General features: G+C 42.6%; 2 protein-coding genes, 1 long non-coding RNA gene and 1 other non-coding gene across 4 annotated transcripts; 1 reads left to right on the plus strand and 3 right to left on the minus strand.

Moving 5' to 3' along the window:
* Positions 1–97: 97 nt before the first annotated feature.
* LOC134430311 (uncharacterized) lies at positions 98–27,210 on the plus strand. Its single transcript, XR_010030790.1, has 3 exons — positions 98–397; positions 17,345–17,430; positions 26,852–27,210. It is a non-coding gene; the product is annotated as an uncharacterized LOC134430311 (long non-coding RNA).
* RPS20 (ribosomal protein S20) lies at positions 1,923–4,906 on the minus strand. The gene is made up of 4 exons (XM_063168955.1): positions 4,785–4,906; positions 3,380–3,479; positions 2,569–2,642; positions 1,923–2,146 (listed from the first exon to the last, which is right to left on the minus strand). Exons 1-4 carry the CDS (start codon positions 4,785–4,787, stop codon positions 1,964–1,966), a joined length of 360 nt encoding a protein of 119 aa, XP_063025025.1. The 5' UTR covers positions 4,788–4,906; the 3' UTR covers positions 1,923–1,963.
* Positions 2,721–2,784, minus strand: LOC134431142 (small nucleolar RNA U54). Its single transcript, XR_010030946.1, has one exon. It is a non-coding gene; the product is annotated as a small nucleolar RNA U54 (small nucleolar RNA).
* Positions 21,296–22,642, minus strand: MOS (MOS proto-oncogene, serine/threonine kinase). The gene has a single exon (XM_063177895.1). It carries the CDS (start codon positions 22,640–22,642, stop codon positions 21,593–21,595), a length of 1,050 nt encoding a protein of 349 aa, XP_063033965.1. The 3' UTR covers positions 21,296–21,592.

Genomic DNA, 27,210 nt, shown 5'->3' on the forward strand with positions numbered 1-27,210 from the left:
GAGGAGAGGGGTGTTCTGCCCGGAGGAGGGGAGGCGGGATGATGGGCGGGGGAGACGCGGGCACCGAAGTGTTTCTATCCGAGCGGGTTATATAAAGTCAGCGTGGGTGTTACGTAACCGTCCCGGCGCTGCCGCGGTGTAGGAGTAGAGAACGAAAGTTAGGAAATAAATAAAATCGTGAAATGTGCGGGTCACGCGAACGCCCGGAGTGTGCAGGGCAGGGACGGCGGGGAAGGCGGGATGAACCTGGAGGAGCTCCGCGGTCCAGCGCCTTCCCCAAGCTAAGGATTGACCGACCCTGCCGGTACCGCATGTAAAGCCCTCCTGTGTGAGCCGGCCTGGTCACACAGGAGGCGGGCAGCAGCGTTTCTGCACAGTGCGGGACCCAGACACAAAGGTAAGGCTGCATCTGTGTTTATGGGTAAGTAGGAGACAAGTGAAGAGGTGTCAAAGGAGATTGGTCCTTGAAGTGCCACAGCTGAAAGAAGATCGGTGGGACTTCACGTCGTTTAGGTGTGTTTAAAAGGCACCCGGCAAGTCAGAGGTACAGCCAGGTGTAAGCAGATACAAAACTGTTCCACAGTTTTGAACAGCAGGAAAAACCGAAGGCAGAAATGGTGTCAAACCCAGCCAGCTGTACCTAGATCTGTCCAAGTGCTGTCAGTCCAAGGGCTGCTCTGTTAATCAGACTACTTTCATACAAGTAACTTATGTCAGTGGGTGCAAAGTGTCTCTCCATGTGCTATTTGTTTGCCAATTATTCCTGTAAAGAACAACCCATATAGTACAAATAATTTCAAAACTATGGCTAGAAGTATTTATCAGGCAGCTTATATTTGTGGCATATTACCAGAAACAGACTTTAAGGAAGACACAGGTGTTTTGTGATGGGGGCGCTTTTCCCCTCTGCTCACACATTTGTTTCTCAAGGAAGTAGGCTTGACACAATTTGTTCCCATTAACTCACTCACCTCCCTTCAACCAAAGCTCTCAAGCCTAACAACTGGGGGGTCAGAATCCTTGCAAGTCATTAAATTTAAGGAAATTGAAAGCCTCTCCTATCTTGAGTACGAAAGCTCAAGCTTTGGTCAGTTTCAAGTCTTAGCAAACATAAACAGGACTTCAACCTGCTTGCAGAGAACCACCACTGCTTGTTTTAATTAGAATTCAGGTTCTCTCTTATGCTTGAAGCAGAAGCAGCAACCTGATCCTTCATGGATTAAACAAAACTGATTTCTGTGACTCGGAGCTTTGTTTTGTTGGTTTAAGGATTAATCGAAGTTCCTTTGAGAGACTTAAAAGCAGCAATAAAAATGGCTGTTTTGTTGCTTTACATATGAAGCTTACTCTTAGCAATAACATCTATGGCAATCTAAACCTGAAAAGACCATTAGGGAGTTCCATAGTCCCGTTTTGTGACTCTACATGCACATCAAAAGAATAAACTTTTTAATTCAATGTGTTCACCACAAATTAGGAAGTTTTGTAACTAGCACCGCCCCACGAGGACCCTTTGATTGTGACACACATGGGAAGAAAAATAAATTCAAATAAACTAAGCGTTGGTTCAGTCTTACACAGCAAGAACCAAGAACTGAAAACTTGGTTATTTTACCTAAATATCAATTTTAATGTAGGTTCTGTGTATAATGTCTGTGTATAAACTAGTGTTTCAGCCAAAATCAAACCCTAAATTATTGAAAATATATTTTTCATAAAGTGCTGCACAACCATATAGCTGCCAGACGCCAATAAAACAAGGACACCCACGTTACATTTTCCTGGTATTTACAGCTGGCATATTCTTCCTCAAATATACAGTCCTCTCACACAGCATTCCGATTGTGGTTTCTGCTGTCCTCCTTGACAAAAACCATCACAGAACTATCTCTGGGCACACACATAAGAAAAGAAACAAGCGATGAAAATTTGTAAATCAACTTTATTCGAGGACGACCATGGTTTAGGCATCGGCAATAGTAACTTCAACTTCTACGCCTGGCTCGATGCTGATGGAGGTGATCTGCTTCACGATCTCGGAAGGGCTGTGCAGGTCGATGAGCCGCTTGTGGATACGCATCTGGAAGCGATCCCAGGTCTTGGAGCCCTCACCACAAGGCGTCTTCCTGGTAGTGATCCGCAGGGTCTGAAAAGTCAAACAGCAGGGGCATTGAGCTGATGCACTGAGAGGAGCAATCTACCATCACATGGAAAGATCATCACCTACAAATACTATATAGTATCTATGCCATTAGGAAGTTACCTATTAAGTTATAATAGGTCTACTGGTGTTAACACTCCTTCCCTACATATATAATTTAATTTAAAAAGTGAGCTCGTTGTTAAAATAAATTGAACAGAAAAGCCCTTCCAGATTCAACATGCTTTGCACTAAACAGTTACCCTAGTGTCATAGCAATGTGTGAAATCATCTTTTTACACTGAGTCAACCTCAGTTTAGTAGCATTGCTTTTTACCTCACCTTTTGCTCTTTAAAAAAACATGTTTTTAAGCACAGAGCTGCAGGAAGAAAATTAACTTTTAAGACAGGGAAACAATGTCAAGTACCTTGGTGGGCATGCGAACAGGTCCCTTCACCTTCAGGTTTTTTTCCTTAGCACCTCTGATCAGGTCAGCACAGACTGAAAAAAGACATGCAATAGCTCAGGTTTGCAACTATTTAACTTGCTTGATTTTTTGAGCAAGTATTTTAAACAAGATGTTGGCTCAGAATAGCGTATGAGTGATCACTGCCATTCATTTTAAGCTTTCTCCTCATAGCCAACCACGTATAACTGGAAGTGTTGTGACACGATGAGCAAAGTCATGGTGCAATAATCAGAAGCCATTACTAGATGTTTAAACCATATTTAATCTGTTATGAGCCTGAAGATCCTGCAAATAGCAACTTTTTTTACATTTTTATTACATGAATAAACACTGGCAAAGCTAATTCCTAAACAAGATTAAATATTTTTTAAAGAATGTCACACTAAACTCTTCATAACACAAATGACAAAATATGGAGAAACCAGTGCCTTTCAGTTCTTACACATTCAAAGTGTGATAACTACTTCAAAATTCTCCATAAGAACTAAAGGGAAGAAGAAGCTGCACTCTTACATGAGTCATGATGTAAGTTTTGCACATAATGAAAACCCCCCAAACACTAACTTTCATTAGAAATGAAATCAGAATTTACTTTCTGGTGTATGAAGCACTTTGGGCTGGCTTTGCAAGCTGAGACACGTACAAAAAGGCACACAGTAACAGCTTTAATTACAACTGGTTTAAATACACTGTATTTTGCAATGCCTTACATGGCACCTATTATTCATTACATGACAAGCTCCCCAGGTAAGCAGAGAAGCACACTCACCCTTCTCCAGTGATTTTACATTGCGACTTGTCAAAGTGATTCTAATGCGATGAATCGCCACCTCTTGTTCCACAGGTGCTTTGCCAGTATCTTTAAACGCCTAAAATATTGAAGTTACAAGTATCAGACACTGCAGTGAACACCAACTAACACTGTCCACTGCCTCTTAAAAACAGATCTCCAAAGTGTAAAGAACAATTTAGCTATGGGACTAGAAGAGCTATCTGAAGGGCATGGCGGCATGGTGGAAACAATGGGAAGAGAATGAAAGGGCAAAGTCCTAACTCTAAGGAAAAGCAATTTTTTAGTGTCTGACTACATCTCAGTGTGGGAAGCTGCAAGCACACCCTTCCCTGGTTTGCCTATATACAGCTGGCACCAACATTCGTTTTCCTCAAAAAAAAAAAAGTCAGTCTTTGTGTGTCTTACAACTTAACCTCAGCACAAATGAAACAGCAAAGACCTGATCAATAAACCTGCAACAACTCACACCACGAAACAAAAAGGGGCACCTGCGCAGAAAGACTAATTTGGCCACTCGGGAAACTGATTTGAGGAGCTTAAGCAATTCAACACTTGCAAATAATGGGACATTAATGTCAGTTAAGTGAGCTGATGAAATAGGAATAAAAACATGGACAAAGGTCTTAGGAGAAATGAAATATATATTTACATATGCTTCTATAAAAATGTAAACAGGGGGGTTGCCCAGAGGATGGAGCCAGGCTCTTCTCGGTGGTGCCAACCAGTAAGACAGGAGACAACGGGCAGAAACTGATGCACAGAAGTTCCACCTGAACACGAAGAACATTTTTACTGTGCATGTGACTTAGCACGGGAACAGACTGCCCAGAGAGGCTGTGTATGGCCTATCCCTCTCTGGAGATATTAAGAGCCGTCCGGGCTCAATCCTGGGCCATGTGCTCTAGGAGCACCCACTGCGCTCCCTTCCAACGCGACCTACTCTGTGCTTCTGTGAAACGCGGCGTGTCACACTGGCCACGAGGCGCTAACTGCCGCATTCAGTGACCGCGTTCGCTAACAAGGGCGGCCTGTGAGGGCAGACACGAGGCCGGATCAGCGCCGCTCACGCCGGGCTGCGGCCGCCTCCCCTCCGCCTGCGCTGCCCCGCGGGGCCGCTCCCGAAAGGAACGGCACTGCCGGACCCCAGGCCGCCCCCGAAAGGAACGGCACTGCCGGGCCCCAGGCCGCCCTCCCTGCCCGCCGGCTCGGGGTGAGCTCCGGAGCTGCCCCGGCAGCCGAGGGCCCCCGCGCACGGCCGGGAAGCGCAGCGCTCTCCCGGGGCCGAGGGCCTGCACCGCCCGGGCCCGCACGGTGCCCACGCGGCGGGGCCGGCCCGGCGGCCCCGCTCCCTCCCCCGTCCCCGGCACTTCCCCCGCCTCACCATGGCGGCAGCGGGGCCTTCCTGACCGACTTATTCCCGGGCTCGGGCGGCGCGGGGCCCAGCGAACAGCGGTGAGCCAGGAGGCGGCGGCGCGGAGAGGCGGGCGCGGCGGCGGCGGGCGCTTATATAGCGGAGCGGCGCCGCCTCCATCCGGGCGCCGCGGGACCTTTCACCCGCCCGCCGGGCGCGGAAGCCGCGGAGGCTCCGCTTCCTGCGGGGATGGATGGGCGGATGGCGGCCCTGCAGTCCCGGGCACGGCGAGCGGAGCGGGACCCGGGGCCGGCACCGGCACCTCCTGTGCCCCCTCCGCGGGCTTGGCCCGGGCTGGCCTGCGGGGCACAGCGCCCTTCCCGCTCGGGTCCCGCGGGCATCTCGGGCTCCCGCCTGCCTTTCCCGGGAGATTCCGGCGTTCTGCTGGGGGAGGGCCGGGATTTGGCGCACAGGCGAGGCTTCATCGCTTCCAGGGACAGCGAGCCCGTTCCAGTCTGAGCCTTTGGATCTTTTTATCTTCTTTCATTACTGAAAGCGACAGGAAGAGAGGACATGGTCTTAAGCTGTGCTAGGGGAGGTTTATGTTGGAATTTAGTAGGGATTTATTTATTCACAGAAAGGGTGACTAGACATTGGAATGGGCTGCCCGGGGAGATGGTGGGCGCTGTTCCTGGGGGGGGTTAAGGAAGGGCTGGATGTGCCATGGTCTAGCTGGATGTGGAGGGGTTCGGGCACGGGTTGGACTCTGGCCCCAGAGGTCTGGTCCAGCCCCGTGTGAATCTGTCAAGTGGAGCTGCGAGATCAGAATTGAATGGTTTAAGTAAAAGCGCTCGTTATATTCATGCTTAAATTTAAAAACTGAAATGAATTTCATTTATGGAAGTTCCATTATCTGTTCAGTTTGGGCATTGGAGGGTTATTTCTTACTGAGCATTGTCTTTGATTTGGCCTGGACAGTGGTAATTGTTAGTCCCAGACCAAGAGCTGAAAATATGTCTGTTTCAGGTCACCTCACTGGAAAACCTGAGAAATATGTATTGAAATGATGGCCTATAGTAGGGTCACTATGACTATCTTTTAAAATTAATAATTAAATTCTAATTTGGAGTTCTGTTCAGGAATTATAGACGTGTATAATGTTAGCATAACTACTGCACCTCTGGAAGCTTAGTTATTACTATGGTTATTCAAGAAAGTTATTACTATGGTTATTCATACATATGGTTATTCAAGAAAGTTTGCTTGGTGTTTTAAGATGAGCTTACTTTCAGCTCTCACACTCTGCTTTAATGTATATTTTTTTCCCCTGCCAGTTGCTTTAGATGTCTTCATTTGGTCCTTAAACCTCATGTGATGCAGTTAACTTTTGTATGCCAGCTGTTCCATTGTTTAGGCTTGTTTGCCTAAACTTGGATTATTTGAAATCTCTAATTTACTAATATATCCTTTGAAAGTACTAGAGGCTGTATTCTGATAAAGCAGCTCCAAAAAATGTGGATAAAGAAGTTGTCATCCTGTTGCTTTTCCTGAAACGCAGCAATGTCTTTCGCCAATGGAGATCAGTACGTGAAAAATATGTTTTGGTGATACTCATGTTTCTCTGGTCTCTTGCTCCCTGCAATGAAAACATCATTTTGTTCTGGTGGTTTGTTTTGGAACCTTTTCACAATTACATATATACTATTTTTGAACTCATACCCATGTTTATTCTGTTACCAGCTATTCCAGCTACTTCCTGAGGAAGTTTTCCATCTATAAGTGTTTTAAATTCATCACTCTTAAATACATGACCTCACACTGATCATGCTGAAGCACTTAGTTTTCCAGTAATCCAGATGGTTCCCAATCAGCAGCCTTGCTGCACGGTTTACTTAGAGCTTTTATGAATGTTCTTAGTAAACTTTATTTCCAGATAAAATACTGAGTACTTTGCTGCCAAGAGCTAATTCCTGTGGGATTCAATTAAAAAGATGTCTGACTGAGACAAACCTGTAGCCTTGGTTTTAATTTGCTTGCTGTGAACTGTAGGTGCACAACTGTGCCAGTTTCTCTGTGTCCTACTGAAAAAGTCAATGTGCAAGTGTGTTATATCAACACTGTTCCTATTGTCCACCAAACAAATGCTGTAATTGCATGAGAAAAAAAAAAAAGTAATTCTGAAAATATACATTTTCCATACATTTGAGCTGTGTAATTTAAGTACAATTTGCTCATTTATTTCTTATTCCTGTATGAAGAAGTTGATTTTGGTTTGGTGTTTTTTCCCTGGGATTAAGGCGAGGTTGACCATAAGTGCCTGAATTTGTTCCTTTCTTACTTATTTTCCTAGTATTGGCATTACCTCAGCTTTCTTTGAGATTTTTCCTTTTTTTTCTGAGCTTCCCCAGATTTCTCAGAGCTTATGGAAAATCCACATTAACAGCACAAAAGTCTCCTTTGCCAGCTCTTAAAATTCTTGGATGCAGGCTATCTGGAGCTGCTGATTTAAAAACCGCCTCGCTTCTGTTCCTATGTTTAAGGCTTACCATGGCTATTGTTGGAATTTTCTGATATACGTTGGTTTTTTCCACAAATGTGCAACAGGAATTTATCTAAACTTTCTGTTTTCTCTGAAACACACTATATATTAAAAAAATGCTCCTTCTTGCCATTCTTGTGAGTAAAATACAACTTTTTGTTTATTTTGTATTTTTTCATTCTGAGCTTCTAGTTCATATTTTGTATTCTGCCTGGTTTTCCTTTGATTACATACTGCTTTTTGTGTAGATTTTTCTCCCCAGACAATGCTGACTGTAGTTAAGAGATTGTGGTTCTGTGGCTTAAATTAATACCCAACAGCCTGTGCTTTTTAGGTGAAGCTTCCAGGAACGTTTCCCTCATGTCAAGTAATTAAGAGGATAAACGATTAGGAGGCAAGACATGCTCTTGACATGATTTAGTAGTCTGTAACAAAAAGAACTCAATACCTAATTTAGTGACCTACCATGCAGAGTATCAGTCCGTGTGCATTCATGATACTTTCTGACTTGGTTTGGGGTTTACAGATCACAGGGGATTTTTTTTTCTCTCTGTGTTTGACTAGTTTGTCCTTCAGAAGAGTAAATCCTTGGATGAGTCTGTGTATGTGACAGAAGGAGCATGTGCAGTAGTCATTCAGGTATTTTGTAGTAACTTAGTGAAATGCAGATTTTTGTTGTCTTCTGGTGAATTTTGAACCTTTCTGATGAACTTTTGGCTGGGTCAAAGGACAGACATACTCTCCAGACTTTGCAGCTTGGGTTGTGAACACCATCCATTTTTTGGAGTAGATTTATTCTGCTTGTTTCACACTGGTGGCCCGTGGTTGGTAGAGCTCACAGTAGCTTTCTTAAATCTGCTTTTCATAAATCACTTTTCATAGTGGTTATTTCATGTGGGCAGCTCCCTGGAAGCTGTCTTGGTTATGCCAGCCTAATACCTCTAATAATTGCTTTCAATGGTGATGAACATATTGCTATTTACTTGTAAATCACTTCCTTCTCCAAGGTCATTGGGATCTGAACATACTTTTAAGGGTTTTGTTTGAGCTTCTGGTTTTCAAATACCTGTGAAGCAGGATCATAGGAAGCAGGCTTCCACAAAGGTCATCAATAGATGGTTGAGTCTCTAAACCACTCAGGAGAAATCCAATGAAATCTATTTTTAACCCTTTTAAGAATAGCCTTTTAAGAATGGCTACAGCATCTGCTTGGTCCTAATTGTAGGTATCTGCTGATCCTCTTGTGTTAAGGTTCTCAGTTGTATCATGTTGCAGAACTTTCAGCCAAGTTCTTTGCTCAGCGATTAGCTTTCTCTACAAGTGCCTGAGCTACTGGAACTTCAGAAAAACTGAAACTAAAAAATACCCCCTTTTCAAAGACTGATTTGTGTAGATGGGTAGCTGCTAACCGGTATTGCTCTCTGCAGGTAGCAGGCAGACAGAAATGCACAGCTTGAGTTCTCATATTGCACCTAGCCTGTCCATTTTACATTTTGTAAATTTTCATGCCAGTTCTAGCATAAAGCTCAGCACAAAAAAACGCAACTACTTCTCAAAATACTATGCTCTCTTTAGCTTAAAAAGTCCTCATGTAGGCATGGAAAACATGAACTAGGTCTGTGATTCAGAAAAAGAGCAACTGTGCCTTGATGGAATCCTTTACTTTTGACAAACATTGCCACAAATATTGATTGCTAGGAGATGTTTTCAAGTGGGCAACTTGAACTTCATCAAGCTCTTTCTAATGTGTGCTTTTTGCCTGGCAGATAATACACTTGGCTTCTAATATCATTGATGTGGTTAGAGCAAAACTTCTCCCTTGTCAGCCTGTTTTGCCTTGTTTTTCTCACACAGGTCACTGTGACAAAAAATACAAAGCTGCTGATATGCTACAGCATTTCTAGTGACATTGAATCTGTGATACATCCTTATAATATGTCATCGAACACTTGGGGCTGAAACAGCATTGTCCATCTGGGAGGCTTTCAGGAGGACATTTGAATTCATCCTGTTCTAGTTAAATCTTAATTTTTTTTCAAAATCATGAATTATGTGTTCTCTGCTTTCTTGGGAGAATGTTAGTTTTCTTTCCACTCCTTGCTCTGCAGATGTGATGCTGCTGTCAAACTCATAATAATGAAAAAAACACCTTTGGCAGAAAATGACTGTGTAACTCACACAGCTTTGATAGCAACTAAGGTGGTTTATTGATTAGCAACCTATAATTTGCTGGTAATCAATGAAATAATATTGTGGGTCAGTATCAGCACTACAACAGAAATCACAATACTAGAGGCTTACAAACTGCTGGTAAGCACCTACAAGTTTCATACCCTTCTACACTGATCTCACTTACATAGTCACACATTTCTTACATGCACTTCCAGTCTCTTGCAAGAAGTGTGCATTAACATACACAGTCCCACTTTTGGAAGCCTGTGCAGCCATTCCACATACCAGAAGGGATGTGGGTCCCTACTATTCCTTCATCCTGCCAGTCCCCCCAGTCTGTACCAGCAGTGGGGTGGCAGCTACTTACTGTGTCTGATGAGGAGAGTCTTAGAAATATTAGCACCTGCTGCAAGTTTTCTTCTAATAATCACAAATTCTCATACTACTTTTCGAGTTTTTTTCCCCCCCTCAGAAGGCTCTTGTTAATCTAATTCCCTGGTTAGTGTTTAATCTGGGTGGTCATTGTCTTAAGCAAGCTTTGTTATTGTTAATTTCCTCTTACTGTTATCAGGTTTTGGGCAAGCATCCTCTCAAAACACGCCAGTTTGGGTATTCTGTTCACACACACTATTTATACTTGCATTCCTACCCTATCACCTGTCGTTATCCAGGCCAGGTTACCAAAAGTGGGGCCATGCAATTCCTGTACAAAAAAACCCCAGCATCAGCTCAGTGAAAGCTGAACTAATGGGCATACAAACAGAACTGTGGGATTTTTGCATCCAGTTTTCAGTTTAGAAATCACCTCAGACGACTTCATGTGGGTAAAAGTTAATCAAGTACAAAAAATAATAAACTCCACAAATCTCTCCAGTCTGGATTTGGCCACTTGAGGCAGCACCACTTGGCACTGTTTGTTGTGGTCTTTTCCCTTTGTGAAAATAATTCAAGAAGGCTGCAGTAGTTCTTAGAACACATTGCAAACTTGTACCTACCCAAATAATATCTGTGTGACTTATTGAACAGAATAAGCTGTTTTAATACCAGAATTGGAAATGGCTTCCAGGACACAGGTTGTTTTGCTGCTCCTACCTCACTGGCTTCTCTATGGATGCCTTGTACTGGCAGTGTTTAGGCACTAGTGGCACATACTGGTGCATGCAAACTCTCACAGGACTGTGCTATGAAAGACTTTGGAGTTGTCTTTCCTCCTCATGTCTGCCTCTGCAAAGACTTTGTGGGAAGCTACCAGCCTCAGGGTATTAGCCTGGTTGGATGTCCGTTCTGGGAGGAAAAAATGGTGTTTAATTTTACAGCAATTCTGTTTACCAGTATATGTAGCCCATGTACATGTTTGCCCATGTGTTTCAGAGCCCAGATATGGAGTTGCTGATCACGGCTTTTTTCATCCAAAGACCAGTTTAATCTAATGTAATTCTTTGGCGAGACAGAGTAGTAGGGAATTGTTTCACGGGGCTTGTGCTGCTTCTCTTCATGGAACAGGGATAATTTAAGGAATGGTTCTGGCCTCACACTGCCTTATGACTAGAAGAAAAATTTCTCTTGGTATGGAATGCGTCACTCCCTATATTTGCGGTTTTTTGTTAATGAAAAGTTTTTCCTCATCTCTTTGGGACTGGTGTCCCTTTGTGATATTCTTGATCCAACAAGTTTTCAGATTGTGAATGTTTGCAAGCACAAAATTTAGCAAATGCTTCCCACAGATGATGAAGAAACTTAAAGCAAGGGGTGATTTCCACCTTGATGTTACAGGACTATTAGAGCCGGATATTAGTTGCAACCTGCAATTTTATCTAGATTACATCCAGGTGTCGGCCTTCTCTGGGACTTGAGCTGCCCTTCCCAACCCTGGCATCTGGAAAGAAAGATTAAAGCCCATTCAGCAATGCTTCTCCTGTTGTGACCTGACCCTCTGTGAACCAGCCAAGCTAAATTACTCAAAACCTGACAGAAACAGGAATAGTAACACAGAACTTAGGACCTGGAACTAAAGGAGATACTGTGGTGTTAAAGATGTGCTTTAGAAACAGGAGTCAGTAGCCACTGAGGAAGTCATCACGCTGTGATTGCTCAGAACAGCTGGTCAGATCCACAATATAACATGAAAGTGATCCAAGAGGCATCAAATATGAAGAAGTTTTGGTTTCAAAGGGTTTACTAACTTCTCCACAAGGCTAATGTGGCAAAGTGGCAGCTGCAGTTTACTGCATGGAAGTTATGAGGTTGCAGTAGCAGGGCTGTGCAGGGCCATAGAGTTTGTAATATCATTCATAGAAGGCCCAGAAGTTTTGTTTGAGAGAATATCGTATTAGTAGATTACAGCAAGTCTATTAAACTTATCTTTCACCTAAATGCATGCCAGAAGTTCCTACTTCATGAAAATGGGGCTTGTGCATGGCCTTGCACGCCAGTCTACAAAATGTGGTTGTAAATGTGGAATATAGTTTGCTCTATTTTTCCCCTAGGAAATGATATAAAACAGAAAAGTATTTTTCCCCTGCAGCAATCACTTAAAAACAGCAACTGTATGTAAATTAATGTACACTAATGTGAAACGATTGCACATCCGACATTCCTGCCTCTGTACACAGTGAAATCCCCAGCAACAGATCTTCCAGATCAAGGGAAGCAGTATTTCCTACAGGTTTAAAACTGAGGAGGAGATAATATTAACATTTATTAGGGTTGTGGTCAAGCATTGAATTTTTAGGCAAATAAAATTAGGTATTGTAGATGCAGAAGGTGGGTTTGAGTATGGTACCTATATCCCCTGGAAAAATTAATAAATATTAATACTTGTCATTTTTAAGCACTATGACCTCAGGTTTTTAGTTTATGAAACACATATGTTTAAAAATACTATTTCAATAATTATGACTGCTGGAAGCTGTTTCTGAGAGCATCCAGCTGTCACTTCATCCTATCAATAGCCCCTTACCACACTGACACAAGTGTATTTCCTTTTTGAGAATTCCTTACCTGTTCACAGAAATAACTGATTCTCATACACTCTTGGGAAATGTTCCTGGTGTGAGGGAGAGCCAATCCCTTTGTTCTGGCAGGAACAATGCTTATGTTAATACCTAGGAATTATTTCTCATTTTTCCTACAAAAAAAGGGCAAAAGCAGCAACACACCTTTGATACAGAAAATGGAGTTTGTTACTCTTAAAAATCTTTTGTATATAAAGGAAATTTCTTTTCCAATGAAAAATCTACCATTTCTTGTGTACTGGCACGTACAGCAAGTCATTGGTGCTACTTAAATATAGCACTAATTAATCAAAATTAGTAATAGTGCAATTGTAAAGGAAAGGAAATTTAAAAACCCTCTCAGGCAGTCTGGTAATGGCTTGCAGAGCCATTAAAAGGAAACAAGTTTTCAAGATCAGCTGGGGTTTTTGGGGCTGGGAGCAAGAGGAAGACTATGCTTCATTGAACAAACCAAGAGACGACTGACCTGGTGGGAACAGGTGACCACTCTGAACTGAATCAGTGCCCTTCTCTGAGGTTAAGCACTAATTCAAGACCTTTATTTAAGTCATGCAGGACCCTGACAGTTCAGTGGGCAGGTATCTCCAGCATACAACACAGAAAGCCGCATGCCAATATAAACTTACTTTTCAGTGAGAGCTTCACTGATTGAAAGGGTTGTAGCAAATAGGTTTGGATTTTGGGGTGTCTCCTCTCTCCCTGTCTCTGGCTTATCTCCTTGCCTCCTCCAGCCCCCTCCCTTGTCTCCCTGGGCAAATGGCTCTTTTGTTGTGATTTTTCATGATCATGACACTTTTTCAAATGCTGTTTGCAATTCAATGTATAACTTTTTAAACAAACAATGCCACCATGAAAACTTTCTTTAAAATTTGCTGCTAACTACATTTGTTTCCTCTGAAAGTCAGTTGTTGGCAGGAATGATTTATTAAACTTTAGGGATATCTAATTTTCCCCTTTCAATCAGAAAACATTTAATAGCAATCATTTCACTCCCAAAAGCTGTACAAGGATCGACAGCTTTTTCGGGAGGTCTGGAGTTCTGTAACCTTAACAAAGAGAAATCAGTGTGACATTCATCTGTTGGCATGTTAGTGCAGTGATACATTCCTTCAAAGGTTTTGCATGTAGCCTTTGTGTTATCTGTAAACCATTTAATTGGAACTGTTAATTAAGAGAAAAACAAGGATGTGGAAAAGGTGTATGGTATCTCTCTAAATTTACTGTACTATGTAATATATACTATTAACTGCTATTAAAAAAGAAATCCAGCCTCCCAGCCTATCAGTTCCCTTATTTACATTCAGCATTTTTACAATCTCTGTTCTGATGCAACTTTGTATACTTGTCCCTGGTACAAGCTTCATTTGTGCCCTATCTGAATCAAAACCCTTTCACCATTTTTAAGTGGTGGAGAAAAATACATGGCTTGAAAATAAAACTGGTTTTCCTTCTGCCCTTGTGGAGGGAGTGACTTAAAAAGAACTGGACATTTACATTTCCAATTTACAGCCGACTTTGCTCTTTGTAGCCTGGCACATGTGCAGTAGAATATTTATTAAGTTATGAATTGCCCTATTATCCCAGGTGCCCTGCAAAGGCAAATGCAATCACCTCCCTGCTCTGCTGAACACTTGGGCTATTGAACTTCGGGCTGGGTCGACAGCAGAACTCAGCCTCGTACTCAGAGAACTCCAGGGCGGGGTGGTGCTGCCTCCACTGTCAAATTGTCCCAGGGCATCCCTAGCTGCTGGCAGACTGGGATAGATGCCAGTAAACTTTTTTGTTCCATTTACCTTCTTTAACTGGTTTTAAGGCTTTTCTTTGACAGGCAGACAAATATTTGGCAGCCTGGGTTAACTGAAGCATGGAAAGAGCCTCTTTGAGCGTTGCGTGAAGGTATTTGCAGCAGATAAATAGCTAGAACAAAGTAAAAGAATATTCCACATACAGTTAATTTTAAAAATAACAATTTCCTATCCCTATTTTCATCTTAGTTGTAGCTGATGAAATTATGTACACAGATACTAACACTGCAAAAAATTGATACACGAGTCAAATAGTAAGCATGCATTTAAGTCCCATTGAATTTACAAATGTTTGTGGTATATTGTGTGAAACAGTTTTTGTTTGTTTTCTTATCATACCACAGAGTACAGAAGCAACCCATACTTCTTCAGACTTATGTTTTCATGCTTCCCATCCTACCTTCTGAATTGATTATGTGCCTCCTTCCAAGCTATGTAGTATTTTTATTGTTTGAAAATAGTGATGTTATCACTTTCTTCCTGGATTGAGATAAAGCATAATACAAAAAAAAAAAAAAAATAAAGTAGAATGAGGAGCAAAGAACATAAAGAACATAGCATCAAGCATTGTATCTTATGCTAACTTCTTTTAAAACCTATAATGAAATGCCTCTTGATATTTCTACTTGGGATCCAAATACTCTTTAGCAATAACTATAGTAATTGAAGATTAATACGGAATTTATAGGCTTTGATGATTTTTCTTTTCCTTTTTTCTCATTTTTCCTAGAAACTGTTTATTATAATTGCATTGTTTCCCATGCTTCTAACAATCTTTTCTTGTCTTTCTTGTAATCACTTGACTGCTAAAAGAATTGTTGCATTTTGCAAGACTCAGGGTAGCATGTAGAACTTGCTTTCCACTGTAAGGCATGAAAAAAAAGTAATTTTGACCTAAAGTGATTCCAGCACTAATTAGTATTGGCTCTTATCTGGGGATTCAGTTTGAATTAGGTACAATTACATAAAATCATTTATACATTAAGTGCATCCTGTCAAGCTTTACACATGAGCCCATTTGAGGAAGGAAATGCGTCAGGGGAGATTGGGATGGTGAATGACATTTTTTATAAATATAAGAAAAAAAGGCCAGAATCAGAACTTTTAACTTATGCTTTCCCTTAGTGGACAATACTCTGTATAACCAAGAAAGCACAAAATACAACACTCTAAATGGATAATATGTCCAGGACTACTGCTGTTGGTTAGTATCCATGAGAATGCAAGCACTTTCCAGTATCTTCTTTATATTTACTTTCCAAAATTAGGAAATGCAATCAGGTCTGGTAGTTAGGTACTGGGAGACTAATGAGAAGGAGCTGAGGTTTCCATGCAGGCTGTGGCTACCACAGACTGCTATGAGGCAGGAGCTAACCCACCCAGTTTTGAAGAGTTAGCTCTCAGAGCTGCAGTGCTGGAAGTTTGAAAGGCAGCTTGTGCTGCTTAGGGACAGAAAACATAAAACAAAACAAAAAGCTCACCTTGAGAAGCTGGCTACTGTGACATGGCATCCCAGGGTCCCAGAAACAGCACATAGTACATTAAAAGCAAAACCCAAAACAAACAAACAAACAAACAAACTAACTAAACTAAACTAAACACCAGAATAGCTGAGTTTCCAAGGAAAATAATTATATCAAGCTGTGAAATTTGGTTAATAGTAAGATGGATTCTTAAGATCTAATCTGATCTTAATAGAAAGACCTGACCTTTACATTTACCAGCTGGGAAAAATGAGGCTTTGTTCCTTCCCCAGAACACAGTCAAGATGAGTGGGGATTCTTATTTGAGGAGGAGATTCTTATTTGGAGATTCTTATTCTATGTTCTTAGCATCAGATAGCCTTGAATAGAGTATACCTGGCTGTCAAAGACATTCCAATACCACCATTCCCAGACTTACACTTGCATTATCTGAATCTCTGCAGTACTTCAATAAATCTCCTGTTAAGGCTGATCAAACTTCTGGCAATCAGTTCCAGAAACAAAGAGAATAAATAAACTAGGTGCAAGTAGCCCTTAAGGGTTATGACTTAGAACCATGTCTTGCTAACCATCTGGAGCTCTGTTGCATACCTATGTATGGGCAAGGAGAGAGAAAGGACAAAACCAGTTTATAGAAAGGGAAAAATCGGGATGAACAGAATCCCCTTAGAGTTGTGACACAATTGTCTGCAACTGCTCTGCTAGCATCAAGTGCCTTCTACTGACACTTTTTTGGGAGTATGCAGGTGTGACAAAGTTAATAGCAAAGGGCAGCTACACTCATTAGCTCATTCCAGCTTTAGAAGCATGACAGGACCTTTTCTGAAGCTGGGTCCAGATGAAGAAAACAAAAAGGAAAAAAGTCTGGTGGATTACATATAAAAATGGAGGAAGAAAAAATCCTTCAGGGAACTAACAGAAACTCCAAAATTTCTTATTTTCAGAATATCAAGAACAAGAAATCTGCCAAGACTCACTGGCTGATCTATTTATGTCAGGTTTTTAAAAGAAAAACAAAACAAACAAAAAAAGCCCCGAAAACAAGATCAAGACTATCCCCACCTAAACATTTTAACCCCCCCAAGACAACAAAGCCATTGCAAAGAAGCAGGGTTGTCTCGCATGTACGTTGTCCTGAAGGAAACACAAAATAGACTCAAGCTAGAAGGATTTTTGTAGAACTCAGGAGATGTCTGAAATTCAAACATCTATGAATGTTATTATTGAGGAAAGAGACGCGCCGGGAGAGATTGGGATGGTGAATGCAATTTTTTATAAAATAAAAGCAAAAAAGGCCAGAATCAGACCTTTTAACTCATGCTTTTTATAATTGGAGAACTTCTGTGGTTAGAAGTGATCTCTGAAGACTGTCTAGTCCAATCCCTTCCAAAACAGGGTCAACTAGAGCTGCTGGTTCTGTACCATGTCAAGCTGGGCTCTGAGTATCTCCAAGGATGAAGACTCTTTAACCCTTCTGAGCAACCTGCTCCAGTGTCTGACCATTTTCACAGTAAAAATGTTTTCTCTTGCATTTAAACAGTGTTTCCTGTCCTTCTGTTTGTGTCTATACATCTAGTCCTGCGACTGAGCAGCACTGAGAAGACACTGACTCCATCTTTATTGGATGATAAATACTGCCTCCTATCAGTATTCTACAAACTGGTAAGATCCCCCTGAGCCTTCTTTTTTGAGATGGAGTACTCCCATCTCTCAGTTTCTGCGATCAGCTTAATGGTCCTTTCTGCATTCGTGGTCCAGTACCTCCGTGACATTCTTGTTCCGGCAGAGCCCTGACACATTGCCCCGCATGAGTCTCACCGGGGCTGAGTGAGGAGATTATCTCCAATAATCTCCCGTAGCCGTGCTGAGGAGCTGGCAGCCGCCTCCGGAGCGCACCCCGGTGCTGTGGGCCGCCTCTGCCGCAAGGGTGCATTGCTCGCTCACGTTCTGCTCCGCGGCTGCCCGCGGCTCCAGCTCCATCCGCAGAGCTCCTTCCCAGCCCTCGGCCCCGGCTGCGTCCTGCTGCACGGCCAGACGCTGCGTTCCCTGCGCTGGTTGCCATCAGCAGATTTCTGCAGCTTGGCGATGTCTCTGAACACCAGCACAACCACCAAGGTATTGCCTGCTCCGTCCGATTCTGTATCGCCAGCAGACTCGCAGGGGGTGCTCCATCCCACCGTCCAAGCCCTCCATGCAGATGTTAGCCAGCCCAGTGCTGATCCTCTGGGATTCGCCACTAATGACTGTGACAGAGGTCTCCCGCTGGACCTCATGTCACTGATCACAACCCTTTGAGCCCAGTAGCTCAGCTAATTTTCAGTTTTCACTATTTAGTCAGTACTTCATCAACTTCTCAGTTTTCACTATTTAGTCAGTACTTCTGAGGATGTAATGGCAAACAGTGCTAAAAACCTCCCTAAGGTCAAGATGAGCAACCACCCCTGCCCTCCAGCAGCCAGTAATCTCATGGTAAAAGGCTACTAAGTTGGTCAAGCATGATTTCTTCTTTATAAATCCCTGATGACTACTCCAAATCACTTTTTGTCCTTCACACGTTCGGCAATGATTTCCAGAGTTATTTTTTCCACAAGTTTTCCAGGGGTTTAGATGACTGGCTGTAAGTTTTCCAGATCCTCCTTCTTGGCCATCTTGCAGACAGGAGTTACATTTGTTTTCTTTCAGACCTCAGAATTCTCTCCTGAGCACCATGACCTTCTAAAGACAGCCTAGAGTTGCCTAGCAATGACATTGGCAATCTCCCTCAGCATTTGTGAATGCATCCCATCAGGGCCAATGAACTTCTGTACACCTTGTTTGTTTCAGTGTTCCCTAACTTGATCCTTCTTCATCAATAGTAAATCTTCTTTGCTTCAGACCCCACACTGGTCTGGTCTCTCAACTCTTGCATATTTATTATTTATGCTTGAGTTTAATCAGAAGCCCCTTGTTTATCCTTGGAGGCATCCTGTCACCTTTACCTGATTTCCTGCTCATGGCGATGGACCAATCTTGAGCTTGGAGAAGGCAATCCTTGAAAATCAACCAGGTGTTGTTGGCCCTTCTTCTCTCCAGGTTCATATCCTGGAGGGGAAGTCTTTAAAAAAATCAATTTCCTAATTCCATGAGTGACATCTGTACAAGATACATTAGCAGATTCTATATTAAAGGAAATAACAGATACATCAAGATGATTTGTTTAGAAGGAGCCAATATTGCTTTCATTGGAAGAATTGCACTTCACAGTTGTGTTGGATTGTATTGGAATTCTTTAGGAGCAGTGACAGCATGTTGATAAGGCACTGATTGATATGTTCCCTCAGGGTTTCCAAAGGTATTTAAAAAATCCTTCACTACAAACTTTTGAAAGGTACTAAGCAGCCACATTTAGGAGAGAAATCCCGGGGCTGGGTAAGTCAAAGATGGGCACAGGGGGTAAAACTGCCAGTTCTCCCAGCAGGAGAAAGTGCCCACCAGCGTTTCAGGGGATCCTCTGCTGCCCAGCACATCCACAAATGAAGTGCAGGATGGAGAGCCAGAATATAAATAAAAATGCTGATGGTGGAGTTATTTAATTGCAAGGACCAACTACAAACTGGCAGAAAGAAATTCAAGGTATATTAGTGTAAAGTGAGGCAAACAGGCAAACTTACCATCTCACATAGAACCAAGGATTCTGAGCTGTTAGGCTAGAGATATTTCTTGATTAGTATCAACTCAGAGCTCATTAGCAATCAAAAAACAAAACTAATCTTTGAAGTTAATAAAACAGAGACCATCATTATGGCAGCAGAGTATGGTGTGCCTACATCTTGAGTGCTGTGCAGAGTTCTCTCTCACACTATCAAAAGAGAACCCCATAAAATTGACAGAAACATCTGCAGAGCTGATTATACTTCAAGAGTAGACCTTGGCCCTTCAGTATCCTTCTGTCAAGTACAACAGAGAATTTGAAGGGTGCTTGATTTTTCACAGAGGCTCAAGTAGCACTTGTTGATGCTAAAGTATCATTAAGGAAAAAAAATCACAGGTTTCTAGCAGTATAAGCAGCAAGCTTCCTAGATTGGCAAAATAAATACAACACAAGCATTTAGGAACTACTAGAAAAAAATTAATTCAATTCTTTATTCTTTTCAAAGCTGCAGAAACATTTTTATTGCTTGATATTGAGGTAAGGCACGTCAGTGGCTTTATCTAAAAATTTATCTTGCATGCCCTCAGCTAATCATTTCAAAAGGTAACTGACTTATTATCATAACTTCTATAAAACAACTTCTTTATTAAATAAGTTACACAATACACACACACACAAAAAGTTCTGGTTCTATAGCATAATTATTTTGACAGAGAAACACAGGAAACTTTTCCCAGAATTTACTTCAGGGCTTTTTATTCCAGCCAGCATTTTCTATTTCCACTTAAGGAGGACAGAAGACCAAGAAATAGTTAAGCTCAGATATGCTTTATAAACCATTAATTTCAATTACAAACCCAAATACCATAAAGACCTACAGAATCATCTCAAATTCGCATAGTTGCTCATTTCCAGGATTTCACGGGGCTAAGAACAGATGTGTGTCAGAAATCAGGAAACTGGCTCCATTCCTTTGGGATTTTTTTTTTTCCAGAATGGAAGCAGGGGGGAGGGAGGGTAAAGAAGAAAAACAATTTGACTGAAACATCACTCTTTCTCCTGTCTTAAAAAGCAGCAGAGGCTTTGAGCAGAATGGCAACATCAGCTACAGCAGGCAGCTCCAGATAAGGGTGCAGATGTACAATTATCAGTTCTGATAAGTCAGGGATCAGAGCTTTTTGTCTTAGCGTTGCCTACAGCACTTCCTTTCCCAGACACACTACAACCAGATTAGGAAAGATAGCAGATAAGACATAACAGTGCACAGGATAGTTCAATAGTGTATGCTTTGAGCACCAGCAGAGGAACATTATTACTGCTGTAAGCAAACTTCCTTTTCAGTACTTCCAGTATCTTGTCCAACACTGAGCCATGTGTTATAAAACAAAGCAATCCTCACTTTACCATTCTTCCCCCCACCTTTTTTTAAACTCTGTTCTGCACAAAATCTTTTTATAATGCTTCAAAATTTACAGTGTTCCAACTAGCAAGTTGCTACTGACACACCTGGTAGCAGGGAAGTCTTATAAAAGGACAAGTTGTTAATGCAACTTCTTACTCTTAGTAGCCTTAGACTGACAAAAAGGTTCTTTATTTCAAGGAGTATGTGAGTAGTTCACATTCTCCATATCAGAAGCAGCATACTTACTGAAATTAGGTACATCTAAGAACAAGTTAAATAGACCACTGACACCCTGTATTTTTTTTTCTGCATTATTGATTTGTAATACATACTCATTCCTTGGTTAGTGAAGAGGAAAAGCTGAAGTGCTCTACCCTAGCTGGTGTCAAGAACTACTCATATTTGACATTTTAAAAATACCAAAAGGTATTATGTATAAAGAACCTGGCAAAAGCAGACCCTTGTTTTTACTTCACTTAATTACAACCAACAATTTTTCTGCACATCACAGTTCCTAGTGAGCAAGGCAGCACACAACACATCAACCAGAAAAAACCATGTCTGCCAACATCATCTTTGCCACTATCCCCTTCCAGGGTAAAACCCCACAGTTTCATTAAATCTCTCTATTTTTCATTTTCCTATATCAAAACAGTTCGGGGTATTTTTTTCCAGTATAAAAAACAGCAACAAAACTTTTAGATCACACAGTGGCAGAATTAATTACGTTCAGAGGAAGGCCAGAGAGAAAGAAAAGTCAACAGAAGGAATATAAAGGGTGCTGAGTTTTCCTAGAGGCGCTGCCTGAGGGCCCTGAGGCTGGGGAGCAGCTGGTCTGCACGCAGACGCTCCTCTGCGTTGGCCTTCCAGCAGCAGCTGATGATGCTGTGCAGGGCCCGGCCCACGGGGGACTCGTGGAACTCCGGGGCGGCCAGCGACGGGCGCAGGGTGTAGGCGACCACGGCGTAGAGCACGTGCTGCCGCTCGCCCAGGTACGGCTGCTCCCGCGTCACCATCTGCCACAGGGTGATGGCAAACGAGTAGATGTCTGCCTTGGCAGTGACCCTCTCCCCCTTGAGGAGCTCGGGGGCACGGTGGGTGTACGTGCCCCCTTGCTGGCAAGCGCGGGCGCTCTGGGACGAGCCCGCCTCCAGTTTCTGGGAGCACCCAAAGTCTCCAATCTTGCACACTCCCTGCTCAGTGATGAAAACATTTGCAGGCTTCAGGTCCAAGTGTACAATGTCCTGTGAGTGCAGAAAGGCTAAGCCTGTCGTGATGTCACAAGAATAGCACACAGTCTCGTCCATGCTCAGGGCCTTCCCTCCACATCCTTCTTCCTCATCCTCCCCCTGTCTCCATGCATCCCCAGTGCCATAAATGACATGGTGCAGAGTGATGTTACCCACATACTCCATGATGATGGTGCCCAGGCTGTTGTCGCTGGCTGGGGCACAGGTGCTGGCAGCCACCACACGTACCACATTGTTGTGTTGGAGCTGGGCCACGTTCAGCTCAGCCCAGAAGCTCTGCCGCGACGCCAGCCGGTTTTTGCTGCTCTTCTTCACCTGCTTCACAGCCACTGTTGCACCATGGTAGGTGGCTTTGTAGACAGAGCCAAAGCCCCCAGACCCCAAGGGCTGCAGGAGGCAGAGCTGCTCCCAGTCAATGGAGCACCAGGACAGGCGTGAGGGCAAGCGGCGAGTCCTGGCTGAGGAAGCTCCCCCCAAAAAGCTTTTGCTGTCTTTGCCAGGGATAACTAAAGGGCTGCTGCAGGGGCGCAAATTTGCAGAGGGGGAATACTCAAAAGAAAGAAAACAATTAAGAGGAATAGGTGATGGCATAATATGAAGGAGAAAACAACAGGCAGCTACTAAGACAGAAGACTACCAAGCTTCCCTGATAGAAAGGACTCCAAACCACCTTCCAAAGCCTTTTATCCTCCCTTCACCATTTTCCCTCCCTCCCCCAAATGAACTGCATCTGTCCCAACTGTCAGAACCAAATCAGGTTCACCTGGAAACATTCTTCTCCAGCCCTGAAGCAAATCTCTAGAAAATCAAGGCAAACAGTTTTAAAGCTAAAAAATTATTAACTCATAAGTATTTCACATCATTTCTAATCTCAAAAGAAAAAGAAACATGTTCTGCCCATTGAATGCCTCTAGCAAAATGCCCCAGGAATAAATAAAGCAGTGAGAGGTGATTGCATTTCACCATGGCTCCCGGCAGGAATGATCAGCATCAGGTGCATTAAACAGCTCAGTCTTTCTCAGTGGAAGCAGCTGAAGTGGTGAGTGCTAATGTTTGATGATGCCGTGGCAGGCACAAATATAAAACTGTGTTTGTAAGACCCTACCACTTAAACATAACTGGGACAAGGGGACTAGTTTGGGTGCTCAGCTTTGCCCATGCAGTACTGCAATCTTAATAGCAGCATAAAGACAAATTATTGTTGTATATCATCCTTTGGATACAGTAACTAGAATTACACATACGTATTTTGTCATCTTCCCATCACACCCCATGCAGTATACTACAAGTGTGTATTTTATTTCTGGATCCTTCTTAGAAAAATTATTGCTCAATTTACAGAGCTGTTCTGGCAGAAATCAAAGAAACATAATTTTGTGTTAGTGGTCCATGTGGTTTTTAAAGGGCTCTTTTGAATTTTGACCCTCTCACATATTTGCAGTGCTTGTGCTAACTGCCATAGTGCTTGGTACCAGCTGTACTGCCCAGACAGCAGAGCACCCTTATGGGACCTATACAGTTGAGGATTTTTGAATATTCCAGTATCTTTCTGTACATGATGACAAATATTTTGGAAAGCTTGGAAGCCATTTCCTACCTCCTCACTCTTCAGATTTTTCAGTACAGATTCTGCCATGGGACTTCAGACTGACAGTGCCTCTTTCTCCAGGGTTTCTTTTTGGGCAGCACTGACTGCAGGCAGTCCTGGTGTTTTCTTTTCATTTTTGTTGGTGGGGGTTTTTTTGTGTTTTTTTCTTGGGTTTTTTTTTTTTTGTTTTTTTTTTTTTGTTTTTTTTTGTTTTTTTTAAATCTGGATGTGTATAATGTAGATAGCAGGCTGCTGAGAGGGGGTTACAAGAGTACCCAGACCATGTGCAAGCAGAACTGGAGTGTTCTCCTCCTTGAGATGGGTTCAGTTTTTCACCCTAACACACAAACCTGATGTCCCAAAGTGATTTCCTGACCCTCCCTGAACTCAAGATCAGTGGGACCAGGGAGTCTCAAAGACATCATTCCTCAGTGAATCAGTGATGCAGATCTTCCCTAGTACTGACATTTAGGACAATCAGGAGAAATTTGCAGCAGCAATTCACAGGCAAACGAACTTGGACCACAGCTGAGTGGGAATGGAGAATTTGGGTTATCATCTGGCAGTATGAACAGGCTGGGGAAGATCTAGATGAACAGGTGCTAACAGGACTTGGTAACAAGTGAGAGTGCAAGGACTAAGGGATGCCGAGAGACCTCCGAGGGTGGGACAGTTCCTGCAGATGGGACTGCCTGACAACACAAGGCTCCTCCTTCCTGCCCCCTCCCAGAAGGGACTGTGGCAGTGCAAGAGGGCCCAGGAGCCACCAGGTGCTGCCACAGCCCGTTGTACAGCATGAGCCAGCCAAGTAATATCCTACTGCTACCCCCGCTTTGGGGCTCTTCTCTGGCTCATCATCAGTTACTCAGGGATGTTTTGGGGGTGGGGGAGGACCAGAGGATCTTTAGTGTGGTTTTAAATATGCAGTGAAATAAGCCATGGAGACAACAGGTATTAACGTTCCTTTCTTGAGTAGTACTAAGGTGTTAAGCCTGTATGTAAAGTCCTCATTTCCAATGTTTGCAGAGAATGTCTTCTGGGCAGCTAAGTTGTGGTGGAAATGAAAAGCTGCAGAAAGTGGATGAAGCTACATAAGAGAGGAAAGATCTTTATGCCTGTTTTCTGAGTGCTAGTAGGGCTCCAGCTCTTCAACAGGCTTCTGTGCCATACAGCATATAAAAGCACCAGAAAGACATTTCTGCTCTAAATTCTCCAAGCCTGTTTTCACCAGGTTATGGTGGCAGTGAAGTTCAAAGGGAAAGCTGAATGTGGAGAGGCACAGGTAGAAGGATGTGTGGATGAAAAGACTGAGCACAGACCTGTTAAGCTGACAACTATAGCAGCCTTTCTGATGATTGTGAATGCCATAGACAGTAATAAAATCTATGTTCATAAAATAGACAGGATTAGGCCTGTTTCCAAATTTCTTTGATTGAAATCTCATTCAAAAGGCTGTATCAGACCTTCCATATTATTATTTTCAAATTCCATGTCCACATCTGTCAGCTGTCCTTTTGCTGCCATTTCAGGTAATTTTCTTGTTACCCTTTTCTGTCAGAAATCTTTCTGTTTTGTCCTGCCATTGTTGTATTGTTTTTGGAGAATACACTGAATTTTTGAACAGGAAGAGGGGCATTCTCTGGGGTGTAAAGTGCCCCAATGTAACCTACTGTCCTGCCTCAATCTTACGGCTGAGGACCGGAGGAAGGGAACATCCAGAGTCTTTCAGTGTGAATATGATTGGTTTAAATGCAAGCAGGCTTTTATTCTTAGTGAACACCATTTTCCTGTAATCCACTGATGATTTGGCCCAGTGACTTCCCAGGAGCCACAATTGCTGCAGGATGTCCACGTCAAGCTTCTTGGCCCGATTTAGCTCTGGCTTTACTGCAGGCTGGGGAGCCACCTGCAGAGGGGAGCAGGGCTGCTGGGGACACACTGCCCCTTCCCCAGGGCAACCCCCAGCAGCCTCCAACCACACTGCTCCCATGGCACTGCCTTTTCCATGAGGGAAAAGGAAGCTGTAGGAGCCAGAAGTCATCAGTACAGAGTGCAATAGGAGTTTTTACAAGGGACAGGGGGAAAGCACACAGTCTGTGTTCCGTGGGCTCCAATATGTCACAGCTACAATAAAATCAGCATCAATGGGTTTGTTCCAAGCTTGTGTGTTGCATTTCTGCAAGTAAAACATACCTGTGCACCCAGTGCTGCACCAGCTGCCCCATCTAGTCTGTGCTTCTGGATAAGAAGGAATACAGAATCTCACTTGCTTCCCCCATTCTTATTTCACTTGCATATCAGGAATATAGAAACCCTTTGTTTGCCATTGCTCTTAGTTACCACTGCTGTTTGTTTGGTCACTGCACAGGAGGAATCAGCCCTGATCCCAAGGGCCTTAAAGGGCAGGCATGGATGTAACCCAGCACAACACAGGGCACGTACCAAACACCAGCTTTGTTTTCATCAAGGTGCATCACTCTTGTGCTTAATAGCCAGTTTTGTCTAAAACAGGAGAGGAACAGGGCTGGGGATCGGAACTGACTTCAGAGAGTTTAGGAGTATATAGTTTTATATATACATATATATATATATATATATATATATATATATTCCTCAATGATTAATTTATTTGTACATTTGGTGGTTGTACTATGTAACAATCCCTTGAAGGCTTGGCTATCCAGAGGCTTCTAAGAACTGCCTTACAATACAGAGGTAGCATTGTGTTTCTAATAGGTTACTTTGTAACCTTGCTAAAGGAGCCAAGTGCAGCTCTTCAGTGCTTAAATTACAGTCCCACTCAAAGGAAGACAGTTCCATAGCCGGTGGCTTAGTGACTTCTGAGAGGTTTTCTTCTCTGTTTGAAACCAAGTTTTATTTTTTCTTCTTCTACTGTTAGTCCCTCTGATCTCAGTTTAGGATTTGATGATGAACCTACATTCTCCTCATGCACAGAGTTTCATAGTCCAAGTGTTGCTTCCGACCACACCTCATAGATCTCAAATGATATTCAGAGTTGCCTGAAAGGAATTCTGATATGATCAATTGCACAGGTGTACGTGATAGCATTGTCTGGAGCCAGTCCCTACAGAGGCTTGCTCTGAAGATAGGCCACTGAATAACAACTTACAACTTGTTTTTTTTTCTTTTCTTTCTTTTTTTTTTTTTTTTTTTTTTTTTTTTTTTTTTTTTTTTTTTTTTTTCACTACAAGAACAAGCCAGAAAAGAATCCAGTTCATGTTTCAGAGTTTGGCTGTTTTGGTGAGACAAATGACACCTTGGAACCACAAACAAGCAAGTTTTCATTAAAGCAATGAAAGGTAAACCCAAATGCAAGGAAAAAGTACATCTGCAAGAACTGTGATGCTGTTTTACTGCTGAGACATAATAATAATAAACATTTAAAAAGGTTAAACCCTAGTTTATAAATAATAAGATCAAGTTTCAAACACACATTGCCAAACAGCTGTTTGATGCTTTTTTTCCTTCACACTAAGGTTACTCCATGTGTTCAAGAGCATGAAGCAAAGGCTCTTCTTACCTGAACACACTGAGGTTTTAACTGGAGGCA

The sequence above is a fragment of the Melospiza melodia genome, chromosome 1, assembly GCF_035770615.1.
Source record: "Melospiza melodia melodia isolate bMelMel2 chromosome 1, bMelMel2.pri, whole genome shotgun sequence".
Lineage (NCBI taxonomy): Eukaryota > Metazoa > Chordata > Aves > Passeriformes > Passerellidae > Melospiza > Melospiza melodia.